Below are 16,667 nucleotides of genomic sequence, written 5' to 3'. Positions count from 1 at the left end.
TACGGGCACCTAAAGACTGGGGAGGTATGTGCTGGTCAGAAGCTACTCAAGAAGCACTGGGAACAAAATCAGTTAACCATAACCATCTTGTATCAATCAGAAAAATGTTACTATGCAAAACAATGTGATAGACATTCCTCCAAACGTTTTTCATGGGTGGAGATTAAAGTTGCCCCGTCACTGAATATTAGTTGAGCGGGGTCTAGTTGAGTGGAAAGATTGGGGATAAAGGTTGTATTTTGTATTTTCCTCTGCATTATAATTAACATATTTGATAGACACAAAGCCATAGTAATTCCAATAGACTATTCTAAAGTGTCAATAATTCTTGTTCCTATCATTCATATAATTCATTCGAGCAATGCAAAGTGTTTCATAGACACACTGCTTCATAACATCCAGGGGAGATGTGAGCAGCATCCCAACTTTCAGACAGATTTGGGGATGGCTCCTCTGAGATACTTCAAAGGCCCCCATACACACACACACACACTAACTGCCCTCTCTTGTCTTCTTCCACGTTGCTGGAAAGATATGAATATGCAAGCTGGTTTATTTTTGGTTTTCAAGTCCACAAAATGTTATGGATATTACATACAAAGCAGCATAAAACTATCTATAGACCAAATGAAAGGAGTTCCCATTTTCTACCAGTGGTGTTAGAAGGAACACGATAGAAAATATCTGCAAATCATTTTATAAACCTGGAAATGTGACTGAAATACTTTTTATTAATCATCATCATCATCATCATCGCCATCTCTCCTCTTGCCATCAGCAGCACTAGAGTTAGCTCATCAGCTGAGAGAATCTTCCTTCAAGAAAGACTCTAACATCTGTTAAGTAAATGTTGCCAATTTTTCTATGATTGGCTAACATTCATGATGAAAATTGCTGTAACTTGATCTTTGCAATGAAACCACCAAACTCATTTTGCTGAAAGGCACAGTTCTAGCAGGACTGACCAGGAAACTCAGTTCATTGCACAATCTCACTTCCTCAATGACATGTTTAATTTCACATGCTATTTTCTATAACAGTCCATCAGCAACATGTTTCTCAAATTCATTTGCCAGAAACATAGTTATGAGATTTCTTAAGGCAGTAAGATCAGGCAGGAAAAGGAAAAGGAAGAAAGCAATTAATACCTTTTTAAGTAGACACACAAGACTAGACAACAGGACAAGCACTTTATACTTACTATTGCATTTATTTTGATACTTTATTTCTTTGTCAGACCACAAACTCTGTCAAAAGGTTTATTTCTGTTTTGCTCATAAGACATATGAATATCCTCAGATATTCATAAATGCATAACTATATCCTCAGAGCCTGGCAGGGATCTGGTAGCTTTGATAGATTTTTTAAAATGTTTTTAAATAAATGAACTCTCATGCAAGGTCAACATTATTGTACTTAATTATAAAAATAAGAAACTGTACTTTAGAGAGAAATTAAATTACTTGATTGATAAATTTGGCTAATAGCCATGTTTAGGTCCCCCTAACATGAAAGTCTGTGTTTTAAATACATTTACATGGAAAAACAAAATATTTTTCTTTTTTAACTTTTTCATTTCTGAGTTTCCCAGATATTGATTTATCTTAAAATAATACAAAATTAAAAGTAATAAAAAGTATATGAGTTTCACCTAGAATCTGATTAAACTTGAAAAAGTTCAAGTTGAAAGAATGACTACTAATATGTCAGACACAATGAGACACCTATTAAGGCCTGAATGAACTGTGATTATCTAGCTCTCTAATACTTGAATGGTACATCCCAGGATAATGCTTAATTTCAAGTGGTGAAGAACCCCAATATGTCCTGTTGCTCCAAAGCTTAGTCTTTTGGTAGAATAATAGTCTGAAAACTGCAAATGTGGAAAACTCAATTAGATCATCCATATGGGTGACAGTATTATTAAAGAACAAGAACTCACTTGAGTTTCTATTAAAATTGTAGCAAACATTTAATTTGTCCTGTTATTTATTATTTCTACAATAGAATATTCTAGCTACAGAGAATGAATCATCTCTTATAAGACCGATTTAAAGTAAAACAGGTTAAAAATACCATATGTTATTCATAAATCCACATGACTCAGTGAAATAATATGCTATCTTCTCACCATGGAAATCTGCATTGAAGCCATCAATAAACTGTCCTCTGGGACATATGACTACAGATAATATCTCCTTATCCTTCTAATATGACTCTATTAAGGATGTATCCACTGCACATTTTTCATAGTGATATTTTGTGAACATTGATTTAGACTGTGATAGGCAGAATTCTAAGATGGGCCCCAAGAGCGTCACCCTCTGATATACACACCTGCATCACCTCCAAGACTAGGATTGTGATAGACCTTATTCCCATGATTATGTTATGTTATATAGCACAATTGGCTTGAAGGGAGGTCCTCTGGGTGGGACTGACCTAATCACATGAGCCTTTTAAGTCTGGGTTTAGAGGTCAGAGACAGAAGTCAGAGAGCTTTGAAGCATGAGAGGGACTCCATGTGAGAGAATATTCCCCAGCACCAGGCCTGAAGATGCAGCTGGCCATGGGACAGGACCTGAGAGCAACCTCTGGGAGCTGAGAGTGCTCCTCAGCCAAAAGTAAGAAAAGGGAGATCTCAGTCCCTGATGAACTGAATTCTGCAAACAATCTGAATGAGCTCGAAAGTGGATTCTCCCCCAGAGCCTACAAAAGAGAACGCAGCCCAGCGGACATGTTGATTTCAGCCTTGTGAATACCTGAGCAGGGAACTCAGCCACGTGGTGCAGAACTGTGAGATAACAAATAGGTGGTGTTTTTAACCACTAATCTGTGGTAGTTTGTTACAAAGCAATAGAAAAGGAACACACAGACTGTTGGTCATTAAGGCAAAAAGAAATATAGCATTTAAAATAATAGCTATGTTAGATACTTGTCTTCCAGGAAATCAAAATGAAAAGGTAATAAATTTAATAATTCTGGATGGAATACTTTCCTCTGAAAACAGTCATTTAGAACCCTGATCCATGGAGCAGGAAATTAAAATAAACATAACTTTAGAGCACACCGAATGGGTTTCAGTACAACGGAAAGTGCTGAGTCTGCTGATTTTGGAGGCACAGGCTGCTAGCACAGCAGCTACACTCTCATTCCCAGTCGCACCTCCCTGAAGCCCAGAGTTCTGACCCTGCAAGGCCAGAAAGGAACTGATGGTGCTGATGTATCAAGGAGCTAACGTTTCTTTTTCCCTTTGCAATGTCAGATATTTCCTCACATTTGTCAGGTTCAAGTTCTTGAAAGAAAAATCCTTGTATAATTTTTAGGTTAGCAGATCTAAAGCACTGCTAAGGAATCCTCTTGACCCTTGATTTTTTAAAATCATGATTATAGATTATACTGCTCCAAATATTATCATATGAGTAAGCTTTGTATTCATATTATAATATGCACAGAAATGTTGATCTAGGTAAAGTCCTATAAAAGCCACGTCCAAGGACACCTGTAAAACTCCATCAAATTCAGCTAACCCTCCAGGCTTGATGACAGGAATGTCTCTTCAAACATTTGCAAACTGACATTATTCTGACCTCTCACTGAGAGCAAAGCTTGGTAGCCAACCAAGCCAAGTATCCAGAACTGACTCTCCTAGTCTATCAAGCAGACAGCATGCCAGTAGACAATGTATAACATGCCAGCCTGTTTCCCTGCAGAACACTCTGAGTTAGACCAGATGCCTTCATGATGGCTCACTCCTGGGTCAGAGGAAAGAGTAGGCCAATGACATTCAAGCTACAGTAAATAGATTTCTTCATCAGTCAGAAGATGTACAAGATAAAGAGACAGGGAAGAGTTCAGCCATAATTTCATCTAGCTCAGCAGTCTGCAGAAAAACTGAGGAAGGAGGTAATTTAAAGAAATTATGGCATTATCAGAACAAAGAAAATAAACATTTTCTCAGAAGAACAGTCCTATAACCAATATGAAAATAGAAAAACAAAACAGCCCCACCCACTGAAAAGTGACTATTAGAGGATGAAACAATGGAATGGAACTTCACAGACACAATTCCTTTGTCTGTTCTGACCATTGTGCAATGTTTATAAATTTGCCACCACGTGACTTTGCACTGAGTGTAAACTTTGTTCCAGGATAGAGTTGCCAGATAGGAAAATCAGTCCTGGGGAAAATAAATTAGGTGCCACTGAAAGAAGGGTTAAAACTCTTTCAGGTCGCTATATCTGCAATTAGGGTGAATATGCACAGATGGTGGCAAAAATAACTAAAGATTTGATGACTACGAACTGCTTTAAAATAAGTGAAAGTGAATGCAAACTTAGCTCATCTCTGCTACTCTTTTGTAATTTCCACATGTTGTGTCAACTTGGTACCACTAAGGTGCTGTTGGACAACTCTGACCAGAACACTCAAAGTCACTCATTGGCAACCACAGCACCAGGACTACAAATACACGGAATCTACCTTAAGATTTGGTTTCTTTTCATGGAAACTCTGAAGAGGGTGCCAACCACATTTAATAATAGGTTTTTCAGAAATCTCAAAAGAGAAATTCTGCTCCATTGTCAAACAGTTACTTCAAAATCCTTACTGCACAAGTGACTCATGAAATAAGCCCACCGGGGGTAAAAATCTACCCAAAGATTACAGTCTGGTGTTAAATGCTGATGTTTAATAAGCAACAAGAGAAAAATCAGTGAAAGAACAGACATAAAAGGTCTTAACAGGTTTTGCCAATAGTAAAGCAAATAAACAAAAATATATTAGCTTGGTAGTAACATTTTTACTCACTGAACCTTCCATGTGTTACCTGATTCTACGTAAGGAATTGCTCTTTTCCCAAAAGCAGTTAATTTATACTACTAGGTGAACTAGTGGTAGCTTAAATGCCTGAATATTCCATATCAAAGGAATAGAAACATTGGGATTTCTATCTACCTATACTATTTAAAAAAGCACAGCTTTTGGAGTCAGACAGACATGACTTAAAATACCACTAGCAGTGTGACTGTGTATGGTACCTTACCTCTCTGAGCTTATTGCCTCATATGCCAGATGTTAATACATGTTTGTTTAATGCATGACTTACAGGTAATGAAATCACATACATATATTGCAAAGCAGAACACTTTTATACAGCAGGGTGGTCAGTGAGTACAAATTCCCTTACTCTTCCTCTCCGATTCCCATCTAATTTTAATGTAGGCACATGACATCAATTGTACCCCAGGACCCTCCTGCCATCTGTAGTAACTAGGTAGGTAAAAAAGAAAGCCCAACATGGGAATTTAGCAGGTTGATCTAGCAATAATGACTTTCGGAATTGGGTGACTTTTGTTCGCATTTTGCCATACTGCAACAAAATGTGACTCACTCTCTCCCTGTAATTGCAATAATTTCAGGAGCTGTAGATCTTCACTGGATTTCTAAAAGTGTCAGGCAGAAATTTGCCTTTATTAAAATCATACACTCTCCTGGGAATCCCACAAGAGCAAGCACTTTCAGACATAATTTTCTCCCTCTATTAAAGATTTGTGTACCAAAGTACATATTAACACACAGGTCAGTATAAGACAGAAATAGGTTATGTATCAAATTGCCCCAAGCTTTGAGCCAGGAGAGGGAAGGTAACAGTGTCATTCCTCTGAGCTTCTTCTAGCTCACAGCCAGTGACAAAGCTGAGCCTGGCTTGGGTAGCTCTCCATGCTCACCACCTGCAGTCCACCCCAATCCCAAAGGAATTTGCTAAGCAAATGTCTACAGCAACCTTATTTAAAGTGAAACCCCTTTATATACTTTCAAAAGCTAAGATCTAAAGAATCTAGAAACTCTTTGATTTCTCACCTATTTTTCTTAATCTACAATCTGTCTCCTGTGGCTACTAAACATTGACTAACATCAGGCTCTCCTGATAAATGAATAAATTTATCTGCAATGTCCATGAGAAAATCTACTCTCAATCAAGAATGGGAACTTCTGTACTTGTGCGTTACTTTTCTCAAGATTATCGTGAACTTGGAATGTGACGATATGAACATCAATAAAAAGACAGTAATATGTCAATGAAAATACATCACGAAAATATAGGGGGCAAATATTATTAACTCATTTTGCAGAGGCCCTAAAAGTCCTAGCTACAAAGTAGTTGTTTGTAAAGATAACAATTCATCACTGTTTATGAGACAAAAGTTTGGCTTTTGAAATCCAAAAAGTATCACAAAACAGATCTCTACCATTTCAAGCATACAAACATACTACACAAACACACTCACACATTCATACACTTTCCAAAAAAATATGTATATTCTTCATATCAATGAACAAGCTAGCCTTATGCCTACTTACAACTCAAAACTAGTGCATATACTAACATCTGTCTGCACACCTTACTGTATCGTAAGCCAGCCACTTTCAAAGCCTTATTCAGCTATTGCAAACCACATTTTAGATTCAGAAAATGAACGTTTGCTTTGGAAATATTGTCATTCAACTTAAGACATGAGGGGCTTGAAAATGTTACTTTACATCTCACTAAAATCACAGGAACTATCAACAGAAAATCAGAAGAGTACAGGCTGCATTTAAGCTAAATGCAGGGAAATCTTCTTACAATGAATTCAGAGTATGCCAAGAAAGGTAGCTACTGGAGAATTCTTTTTTCCTTCTCTTCCTCCCCAATCTCAGCTTGTCCTGGTCTTCACCTTCTCCCCACATCCCTAACCCACTCATTCTAATATCTCCTTAGCCTAACCAGACAGATTGGTAAATTAATCTCTTTGCCTTACCATCATTCATTTCCTCTGACAGCCCCTTACAGAAGACTTACCACATCATACAGCCAAAGCAAACTTTAGCTTCAGGATGAGGTCTACATTCTATGGCTTTATTGCCTCTGACATGCATTTCCAGAGGATCCTATCACATAAATTCAGTGCAATTACTGGAAATATTAACTAGATAATTTGCACTGTAGATAGCCTAGTGTATAAACAGAGATAGCATATAGAGGTGACCACGACAGTCCCTAGAGGTCTTAGAACTTTATTAAAAAACATCACTCCTATAGGATTTCAAAAGAAAACTTTCCCCGTAGATGATACTAGCAGAGGCCATTTCTCCCTGAATCTCATAACATCACTCCCTAAAACATAATCCTTATTCCCAGGCCTGTTCTAGTTCTCTACAGAGCTGTGCTTTAACATCAAGTATTTAAGACTAATCCTCACTTCTCAAACAATTTTATGGACAAATTCTCATGTATCTGAAAAGAAAATGGAAAGCAAAACAATTCTCCAGTGCTATTTTTCTAGAGAGGAAACACAGCAGATTGTGATCAAATTACAAATACTGCCAGATAGTCCTTATCACTGTGATTAACGCAATAAACCCAACCACAGGATATTTGGGGAGGGGAGATATGAAAAACCGCAGGAGTTGGCGGAAGACCCCCTGACCACTGTCTCACCTCATTTTGAGAAACAGCCTCATTTTTGAGAATAATCAGGTTCCCAGCACTCTGCCCACTTTGGCCTGTGAGGTGCCTGCTGTCAGTCACTGCTGCTTGGGCTCCCCCAGGCCCTGGTCCTGTCTGGGCCCCTGTGTTGTAAAACATGAAAGTGTCACTCCCTGAGCCCGCTGTCAGACAGGCCTTGTAGCAGTAGGTCTTGGTGAGGGAGCCATTCCCTCGAACTTCGATGAAGTGAGGCTGCACTTTGAGGCCCTGCGGTAACCTGGCATCGATATTGTTGTTGGCCTGTTTGTACAGTTCTGCGGGGCTCCGCTCCCTCACGCCACAGAAGCCCCCGCAGCATGCAGTGCCATACGCAGTGTAGCGGTAGCACTTGATGATGCTCAAAACAAGGATTGTCAAAAGAAATATAAAAGACACTGTGCTTAATGCTATTATCAGATAAAGTGTAATTTCAGAGTATGTCCGAGGGCTCTTAACGTGTCTCTGAGTGTCAGGGAGGATTTTGGAAACCCTATCCACCACAGCCACTGTAATGGCCACAGAGGATGACAGTGATGGCTCTCCATTATCTCGGACCACCACGGTCAGGTTGAAAGTGGTCCCACTCTCATCGCCCAACTTCCTGGTAGTCCTAATTTCTCCCGTGTGCAGCTCTACTTTAAAGAGATCCAGGTCAGAAGTCTGGGCTAGATGGTAAAAGAGCCACGCATTTTGCCCGGAGTCTGAGTCCATGGCTATGACTTTGGTGACCAGGTAGCCAGCAGGGGCAGTTCGAGGCACCATCTCAATGGCTGCTGACGAATTGGTTGAGGTAGGGTACAGAATGTGAGGGGCATGGTCATTCGTGTCCACCACATACACGTTGGCAGTCACAGTGCTGCTCAGCGGTGGGCTCCCCTTGTCCTGGGCCTCCACAGTCACAAAGAACTCCCGAAACTTCTCATAGTCAAAGGAGTTGACAGCATAAAGGCTGCCACTGGCACTGTTAATGGAGACATAGGAGGTGACTGGCAGCCCTTGAATCTCCCTCTCCAGGAGGGAGTAGGTCACCTCCGCATTCTCCTTTTCGTCTGGGTCTGTGGCTTGCACAGTGCAGAGCAACACACCCGGCAAATTGTTCTCCTGGATGTAGATGGAATAGGAGTCCTTCAGGAATCTTGGTGGGTTGTCGTTGATGTCTGAAATCTCAACCCGCAGTGTCCGCTGGGATGTGAGCTGTGGCATTCCCCCATCAGTGGCCGTCACTGTGATATTGTAGGCAGCCACCCGCTCCCGGTCCAGTGGGCCACTCACCACCAGCGTATAGGAGTTTCCAAAGCCATTCAGTCGGAAAGGCAGTGTGGACTCCAGGCCGAGGCTCACTTTCCGGTTGGGGCCTGAGTCTTGGTCATTGACGCTGAGAAGGGCCACAACTGTGTTGGGTGCAGCATCCTCAGGCACTGGACTGTACAGGTCCGTGAGCATCACCTCTGGCGCATTGTCATTCACATCCACGATGTCCACCAGCACCTTGCAGTGACCTGCCATGGGCACTGGCCCCCGGTCGGTTGCCTGCACATAGATCTGGTAGGAGGAGGCCTCCTCATAATCCAATGCCCCAATTACTCGCACTTCCCCAGTATTGGCGTCGATGCTGAAAAGCTGCCTCTCCCGGTCGGACGTGTAGCTGCTCAAGGAGTACCTGAGCTCGCCATTGGATCCCTCGTCTGGGTCTGAGGCATTCAGCTTCACCACCAGTGTGCCTGGGGGCGCGTCCTCTCGCAGCTGGACGCGATAAGTGGACTGGTCGAAGGCCGGAGAGTTGTCGTTAGTGTCCAGGACACGCACAGAGATCTGTGCGGTTCCCGAGCGGGCTGGGCTGCCCCCGTCTACGGCTGTGAGAACCAGGCGGTGCAACGCTGCCTGCTCCCGGTCTAGGCCCTTCCGCAGCACCAGCTCCAGCACCTTACTGTTCTCCTGCAGGGGCTTAAGGTCCAGCTGGAAGTGCTCGCTGGGGCTGAGCTCGTAAGTCTGCACCGAGTTGGCGCCCACGTCGGGGTCCTGCGCGCTCTCGATGTGAAAGCGCGCTCCCGGCGCCACCGACTCGCTTACCTGAAGCTGGTAGTCGGGCCGCGGGAAGCGCGGTGAGTTGTCGTTGATGTCCAGCACCTCCACCTCCACGGCGCTCACCGCCACCGGGTTGTGCGCCAGCACTTCCAAGCTGAGCAGGCAGCGAGGCCGCTGCTCACACAGCGCCTCCCGATCAATGCGCTCGTTGACGAAGAGCGCTCCACTCGTGAGGTCCAGCTCCAGGTAGCGCGGGCTGGGCGCACCCAGATGGTTGATGCGCAGGCAGCCCGGCCCCAAGCGCCGCAGCTCCAGCCCCAGCGCGCTGGCCACGTTGCCCACGAGCGCGCCCGGCGCCTGCTCCTCCGGCACCGAGTATCGCAGCTGGGAGGCCGCTGGGCCCGGCAGCAGCAGCAGGAGAGGCAGCAGCAGCAGCCAAAATATGGGCCGCTGGAGTCGCGGATGCTCTGTCGCCCCGGGTCTGGTGCCCGCCTGCTCCATAGCCATCGGCCGCGGCGGAGGCAGCCAGGCAGGGCAGGAGGCAGCAGAGTCCCCCGCCGCGCTCCACGCCCGGGCCCCGCCTCCGCCTCCGCTCGTGCCACCCCGCGCCCGCTCCCCCATGGCTCACGCGCTAGCAAACGCCGGGGGCCGCTCCCCTCGTCGGCCCTTCCAGGGGCTCCTGGCCCCGCCGCCCTCGCTGACTCCCCATGTCCCAGCTCCTCCGCTCGCCTCCGAGCCGCTCAGTCCGGCTCGGCTTCCTGCAGCCGCCGCTGCCGCCGCTGCTCCTTGTAGGGGGAGGGAAAAGGAAGCAGAAGGAAAGGGGGAGGGGGAGAGAGCTCAGCATGTCAGGCTCGGATTCCGCACCGAAGTGGCGGACCGCGACCTCGGACCGCTCAGCCGCTCCAGCCCCTCCAGCCCCATCTCCAGCCTGAACCCGCCGATCCCAGCAGACCGCGGGGACACTGCCACTCCCTTTCTCCCTGCCCCCACCGCCCTGTTCATCCAGTTTCCACGGTCTCTCGCCTGCTTAGCGGGTCTCGTAAGGAGATTAGTCTGGGAAAAGCAGTTAAGTCCCTAGAACTCCGGCTTTCAGCTCCCCAGGAAAAGATTTCCAAGCGCAATTCAGGAAAATAAACTGAGAGGCTTTAGCTAAGTATGGGCACCTGGGCGGCGGCTCTAACATCCAAAGGAAACAAACGCAGAGGACGCGCTCTGGGGTTATTGCCCGTGGAGCCTCTTTATTCACCTGCCCCCCCCCTTCCCTGGAACGCTCTTACATACTATAGAAAGTGTTGACCGCCTAGGGCAAGAGGAACGGGGTGGGGGTGGGGTGACAAATGCTGTCCTCGTTCCCGGGAAGCCAGCCTAAAACTAGCATCCTGAGATCCAGCACTCAATTCTGTTACCAGACAAGTGGCCCTTACTTTCAGTGTACGCCTTGGCAAATAACCAATAATTTAACCTTTAAAATTCTCTTTTTAAAAAATAGGCTTCATGAAGCTGCAGGTAAACCTCTTATTTGACCCGTTTTAATCATAGTGGGAAAAGCCTGGTAAAATTTTTAAGAGACTCTTCCCTCAAGCTTTTTCTAATCTTACTGCAAATCTTTTACATTTATCATCCAAGACATTTTCTTTCGAGAATGATTTTAAATTTTTTTCTTTAATGGATGACAATGTCTTCAAGAGCCTGCAAAACCATTAAATCAAGAGAGTTTCTCTCAATCTCCCAAGCCAGGCTGGAATTCGGACTCCATTAATGCTTTGCAGTTAAAAAAAAAAAAAGTGTCATTAAGCAAAATGTGGGAGTCTGGGATTTATCTTACAATAGCCAGCAATTTCAATGGCTACAGCTCATCTTCTGTAAGCTCCGTGCCTCTTTGCCCTAAGACTCCTGTTGTATTGCTGCAGATGCAACACACAGACAACACATTCTCTTCAGGGAAGGAGAGGGCAGGAGGAGCAGAAGAAGCCTTTCGTGCTGTGTCATTGCCTTGGCTGCTCAATTCTGAATAGTCACACTTCCCAGGCCCTCTCATTTCTTCCACAGGAATTTGAAACCTATTTCCCCGATCCCTGAAATATCCTTTCTCTTCCGCATCTCCCAGCATCCTCTCATGATAGATCTTCCCTTTGGGTCATTTTCTAACTATAGGCTGGAACAATGTCAGAGCAAGACCTGACATTTGGCATGCTTCCCTTCTTGAGGGGGCAGTTGAAGGAGTCAAGGTCACCATACTGAAACCCAGAGTTCAAAGGCCTGAACTAGCACATCCCCTTCCTTCCCTCCATCAAGTGCATTCACTGGCAACAGTCCACGACCTAACCAACTTTACCCCACAGAAACTCCCACCTTCCTCCTATCACTGCTGCTTCTTATTTGTCCTCTTTGTCCCCTCCAGGGTGCAGAGTGGGAAGCAATTTTCATCAAAATCTATTCCTGTCTCCTTTCTTAGGTCTCTGGCTTCTCCCTCTTCTGTCTGCATCCTCTCCAAACACCCCTACAGTACTCTGTCTCTGTTTGCAGTGGTAATTTGATCTCAAGAGAGCCTTAATCTCTCAAGTGCACAAATTGTAGACATGGCCTATGTCCTCACCCATTACTTATTTCTGAAAATAAATGGCTTATAAGTGGAATCAAGTTATAAATTGTCAGGAAAAGTGACCTTTCCTCCCCTCATCTCCTCCCAGCCCTCACAGTCGCTGCCATCTCTGCCCACAGCTCAGAGACCTGGGCGCTGCCTTTACCATGCATGGACCTGTGCCTGTGAAAAGATCATAGGCACTTAAAGAAGAGATTAAAGTGACAGAGGCTTGGTGATGTTTCTAATGGACACCCCCAAGTGTCATGTCTCAGGATAAAAACCAGGACTTGTCTTTCAGCAATTTCGTCATCTTTCAGCAAGGACACCTGCCAGGCCATCCATTTTTATGTTTCAGGATCATAAGTTCCAACTAGTATTTAATCCCTCAGTGATTGAGAAGGCAAGCATAGAGCCAACACAATCAGCCTCCCTTTCAAAGGCATCACACTAAAAAGATGGTATACTCTATTTGGCACCATAAGGATTCGGTTCCTCACACTATTGTACTGAGGCTCCTGCCAACCTCACCAGTTGCTGAAATGTGATTACTCAGACTGTTGGTAAGTGCCTTTTCTACAAATATTAATGCTAATGTCTCAACCACACCATTATGCATTCCTTCCCTTGGACTTTCAAGAACACCCTATTAAAAAATAGAGTAGCACAATAATTAGGAACACAGACTTTGGAGTCAGTCACACCCCTGCCAATGACTGTGTAGCTTTAGACACATTATTTAACCTAAGCTTCAGTTTACTCATTTTAATTGGGGAAAACAATATTAAGTAAAATTTATAGGGTTATAATTATATGAAATAACATATGTAAAGCAATTTGCACAGTGACTGAAAAGTACATTATTATTTTTGTTGTTAAATGCAACAATTTGTTATCATCAGGTAACACCTTCATTGACAGTCTATATTATGGCCTGGCCCTTTAAATATCAAACATAGACAAGCACCCATAACTATGCCAGACAAGAAATCAGTGATAATGGGGAAGGTTAGTGTGCAACAAAGTTAAGCTTTCCCAATTACTTCTAGAGCTTACCCTATAGTTTGAAAGCAAAACCAAAAAATCAGCCCCTTTTTATATCACCAAGGAACAGGGACTTCTGTCATGAGAATTCCTTCAAGGGATTTGTTTCCTCACAAGAGATTCACCTTTTTAAGGACACATAGAAGTATTTTAACAACAAAGTATGGAGTAGTTCCTAAACATGCTGTAATCGCCAGCAGCCAGTATAGCGCTTGGCGTAGTAGAGATGCTCAGCTAATATTCTTTGAACAGAACGAAATTTACAAATGTGTTTGTGCAATTCTATTAATAAGTACAAACAGCTTCTTATTTTCTCTCTCCCTTGGGAAGGGTAGTGGGGAGGGAGGAATAAAGTGGGGATGGTTAATGGGTGAAAAAATATAGTTAGATAGATAAAGTGAACAATATTTAATAGCACAACAAAGTGACTATAATCAACAAGTTATGGTATACTGTAAAATAACTAAAAGAGTGGAATTGGAATGTTCCTAACACAAATGTTAAATGCCTGAGGTAATGGATACACCAAAGATCCTGAATTGATTAATTCACATTGTATGCCTGTATCAAAACATCACATATACCCTGTAAAGATATACAACTATTATGTACCCATAATAATTAAAAATTAAAAATAAATCTTATATACATTTCAAGGTCCAGCTCAAAGCCTACCCAATCCATGAAACAGTATCTTTTCTAAACACAAGGATCTTTTTTTTCTCCTCTTACAGTCTATAGCATATCTCTGAATGCTGACATGTATCATGCTTTAATATTAACTCTTCTAATTAAAAGCAACCTAAAAGCAGGAGCCATGTTTTATATTCTGTATCTCCAACACAGTGTAGAAAACCTTATAGACTTTCAATAAGCAAGTGTTAATTGCTTCGTTTTCTTCAGATCCTATTTTTAGCAAATTCAAGAACAGCTGCTACAACTCAAGCATTCCCCCTTTGCTGCATATAGATAAATCATGTCTTATAGAGGGAGGGATCAAGAGCCCACAATGATTTTTCTATGGATTTCTTCTCTTAAAATTGCCAGATGAAGATATGCAACAACGTATTTCAAACTTGGAGAACTGAATTCCACTAATAGAGTTGCTGGACCCTAAGAAAGACTCTACCTACAAGTAATATACAATCACTCTACTTTATATTAAAATTATAAATTTTAAAATAAAGATATTCCTTCTTCATAACTAACAAGAAAAGTGACATGATTAGAGAAGAGCCGTGATAAGACAAAACATTATGTTTGTTTACCCCTATGCTAGATAAGAACTTTGAGATAGTACCCCTCAATTGTATCTCTTATGTATTTGTAAAATACATCTATCATGAGATTGCTGGGCACAGGAGCAAAACCATCACAGCACAGCAGAAACAAGAAAAATACTGGCACTTAATAAACTCTCGTAATTCACATCATTAAAAATCATTTGACTTTGGGAAACTAAAGGGTCTGGAGTCTTTTGGCCATAAAGCAAAAGGACATGCTCATCATTAGTTTGATCAGGTTTTGGACTGACCATTATAAAAGTATCTGTAAAGTAGGGAAGAATCTAGTTTTCATTTTTTAATTTTTATATTTATGTTGCTCCACACACTGAGCATGTTATATTAATAATTTTTTAAAAAGAAAGACAAATAGACACCTCCAATGTTTAGTGTGATCCAAAGTAGTTTGAAAAAATTGCATCTTGTTAAAAAGCAATGGATCTCCTGATCTTCATGCATCTCCAGAAGGAAAATACTTTCCAATATGATTATAGCATGATTTATAGATATAACATTCAGTGGATAGGGGAAGGAAGATTTTTCATACAATATAACAGCTGAATTTTTTTTTCACATCTCCCTTCCTCCAAAGGGAATACATTCAGTCAAATATCTGGCATTAACAACTGGCTTTTAGAGAGGGATCCTCTAAATTTTTAGTTCTGAAAAACTAATGTATTATTGATACTTGGCTGAGGTGTCTGAAAATTGCTTAGCACAAACAAAGGGATTTGAGTCATCTTTGGATGAGTAACAATAAAAAGGGAGAAATAGGCTAAAGGCTTGGGGCAAATTGTATGACATTAACAGGTAAAATCAAACTATTCTTTATTTGGAGGGCTTTAACTTCTCTATCAGTAGTCTCAATTAAGGTGGCCTAACAAGAGTGATAGACTATTAAAGGTTGAAATATGTTTAGAAAGTATCTTATCCAAATGCTTTATTTTTCATTGAAGAAAATGGTTAGGTGGAATTTGAACCTCAAGATCAATGAGGAGATAGAAAGTATAAAAGTGATATAAGTCAGTCAAGTGTCTGTAACCAGATAAATGATCCTCCAAGGCACTAAAAGAACTTACAGATGTGACTAGAGAACCAGATTTCCAACTTTTTTAAAAGTGCCATTCAGCCTTGCTGCAGTGGCTCACACTTGTAATTCTAGCACTTTGGGAGGCCCAGGTGGGAGCATAGCTTGAGGCCAGGAGTTTAAGACCAACCTGGGCAACATAGCTAGACTCAATCTCTAAAAAAAAATAGCCAGGCATGGTGGCACACACCTGTAGTCCCAGTTTCTCGAGAGGCTGAGACAGGAGGATTGCTTAAGCCAAGAGTTTGAGGTTGCAGTGAGCTGTGATGGTGCCGCTGCACTCCAGCCCAGGTGACAAAGTGAGACCCTGTCTCCAAAAAGAAAAGAAAAAACTGCTCACTTCAAACCAACCAAATAGTCTTAAAAATTTTTTTTCACACAGGCATTTTAGACTTTTAGTTTTTAGAATCACTAAGGGAAATGCTAAAGTCTATCTTGGAATTCATGGAGACATTAAACAAAGTCTCCCAATATATTCATATGGACAAGATGAAGAAAGGAAGGCTGCAAAGACAGTATATTTAGGTGATTTCATAATTTTTGAATAACAGTGCCAAAGAGTATTTATTAATGAAAACTTTAACTTGGAAGGAGAATTCTAGTGGGGGCTACAGGGATCTACCCTTGGTCTTATCCCATTCAACATTTTACCAGTGACTCAAGACAAAGGGGTAGCAAGCCTCCAGGCCAATCCGGCAGTAAATTGGGCTCTCCTAGAAAAAGAATTGCAATTGCCTCGCTTAAGCTATGTTTCTAATTCACTAAAATTAGTACAATATTCTATCTGAGATTCATGCCCAAAATTTATAAGTTTGTATTTCAGATAATTTCTGGCTTCTTGTGTTGCCATTAAAACTTGTGCCAAGTTTCCATTCATCACTTGGGACCTTTCCTTTTAATAGAAAACCTTGTTTGGCTTTGTTTCTCCTCTATCATTCTTGGGATTTTAGCCACAGAATAAAATGAGATGGGAATTTGGCACTAAGGAACATCCTTGTTCTCAAGTGGGTTTTAGCCAAAGCATTCATTGATTTGGATAGGGTTTTTAAAAATATAATTCAAAAAATTTAGATATTTGTTGAGGTACCTCAAATTTGAACTATTTTCCAAGATATGAACTAAGCTCAGCCTAAACAA

The 16,667-nt window shown here is 42.2% G+C and overlaps 1 protein-coding gene across 7 annotated transcripts in view; it reads right to left on the bottom strand.

Annotated features, from left to right (window-relative positions):
• The window catches only part of LOC105862593 (protocadherin alpha-C2), a 156,078-nt gene that overhangs the window by 31,399 nt on the left and 108,012 nt on the right, over nt 1–16,667 (bottom strand). The window contains exon 1 of one of the 7 annotated variants that reach the window (XM_075996133.1): nt 7,484–10,112. The exons of 5 other annotated variants lie outside the window; for them this stretch is intronic. In XM_075996133.1, coding sequence (XP_075852248.1) covers nt 7,484–10,042 — 2,559 coding nt within the window. In that variant the 5' untranslated portion in view covers nt 10,043–10,112. Of the gene's footprint in view, nt 1–7,483; nt 10,113–16,667 lie in introns of those variants that run through there. One more of the 7 variants, XM_020282362.2, reaches the window with a different exon arrangement.

Source organism: Microcebus murinus, chromosome 21 (genome assembly GCF_040939455.1).
Source record: "Microcebus murinus isolate Inina chromosome 21, M.murinus_Inina_mat1.0, whole genome shotgun sequence".
Lineage (NCBI taxonomy): Eukaryota > Metazoa > Chordata > Mammalia > Primates > Cheirogaleidae > Microcebus > Microcebus murinus.
The sequence above is the reverse complement of the archived record's forward strand: the minus strand, read 5'-3'. Positions and strand labels throughout refer to the sequence as shown.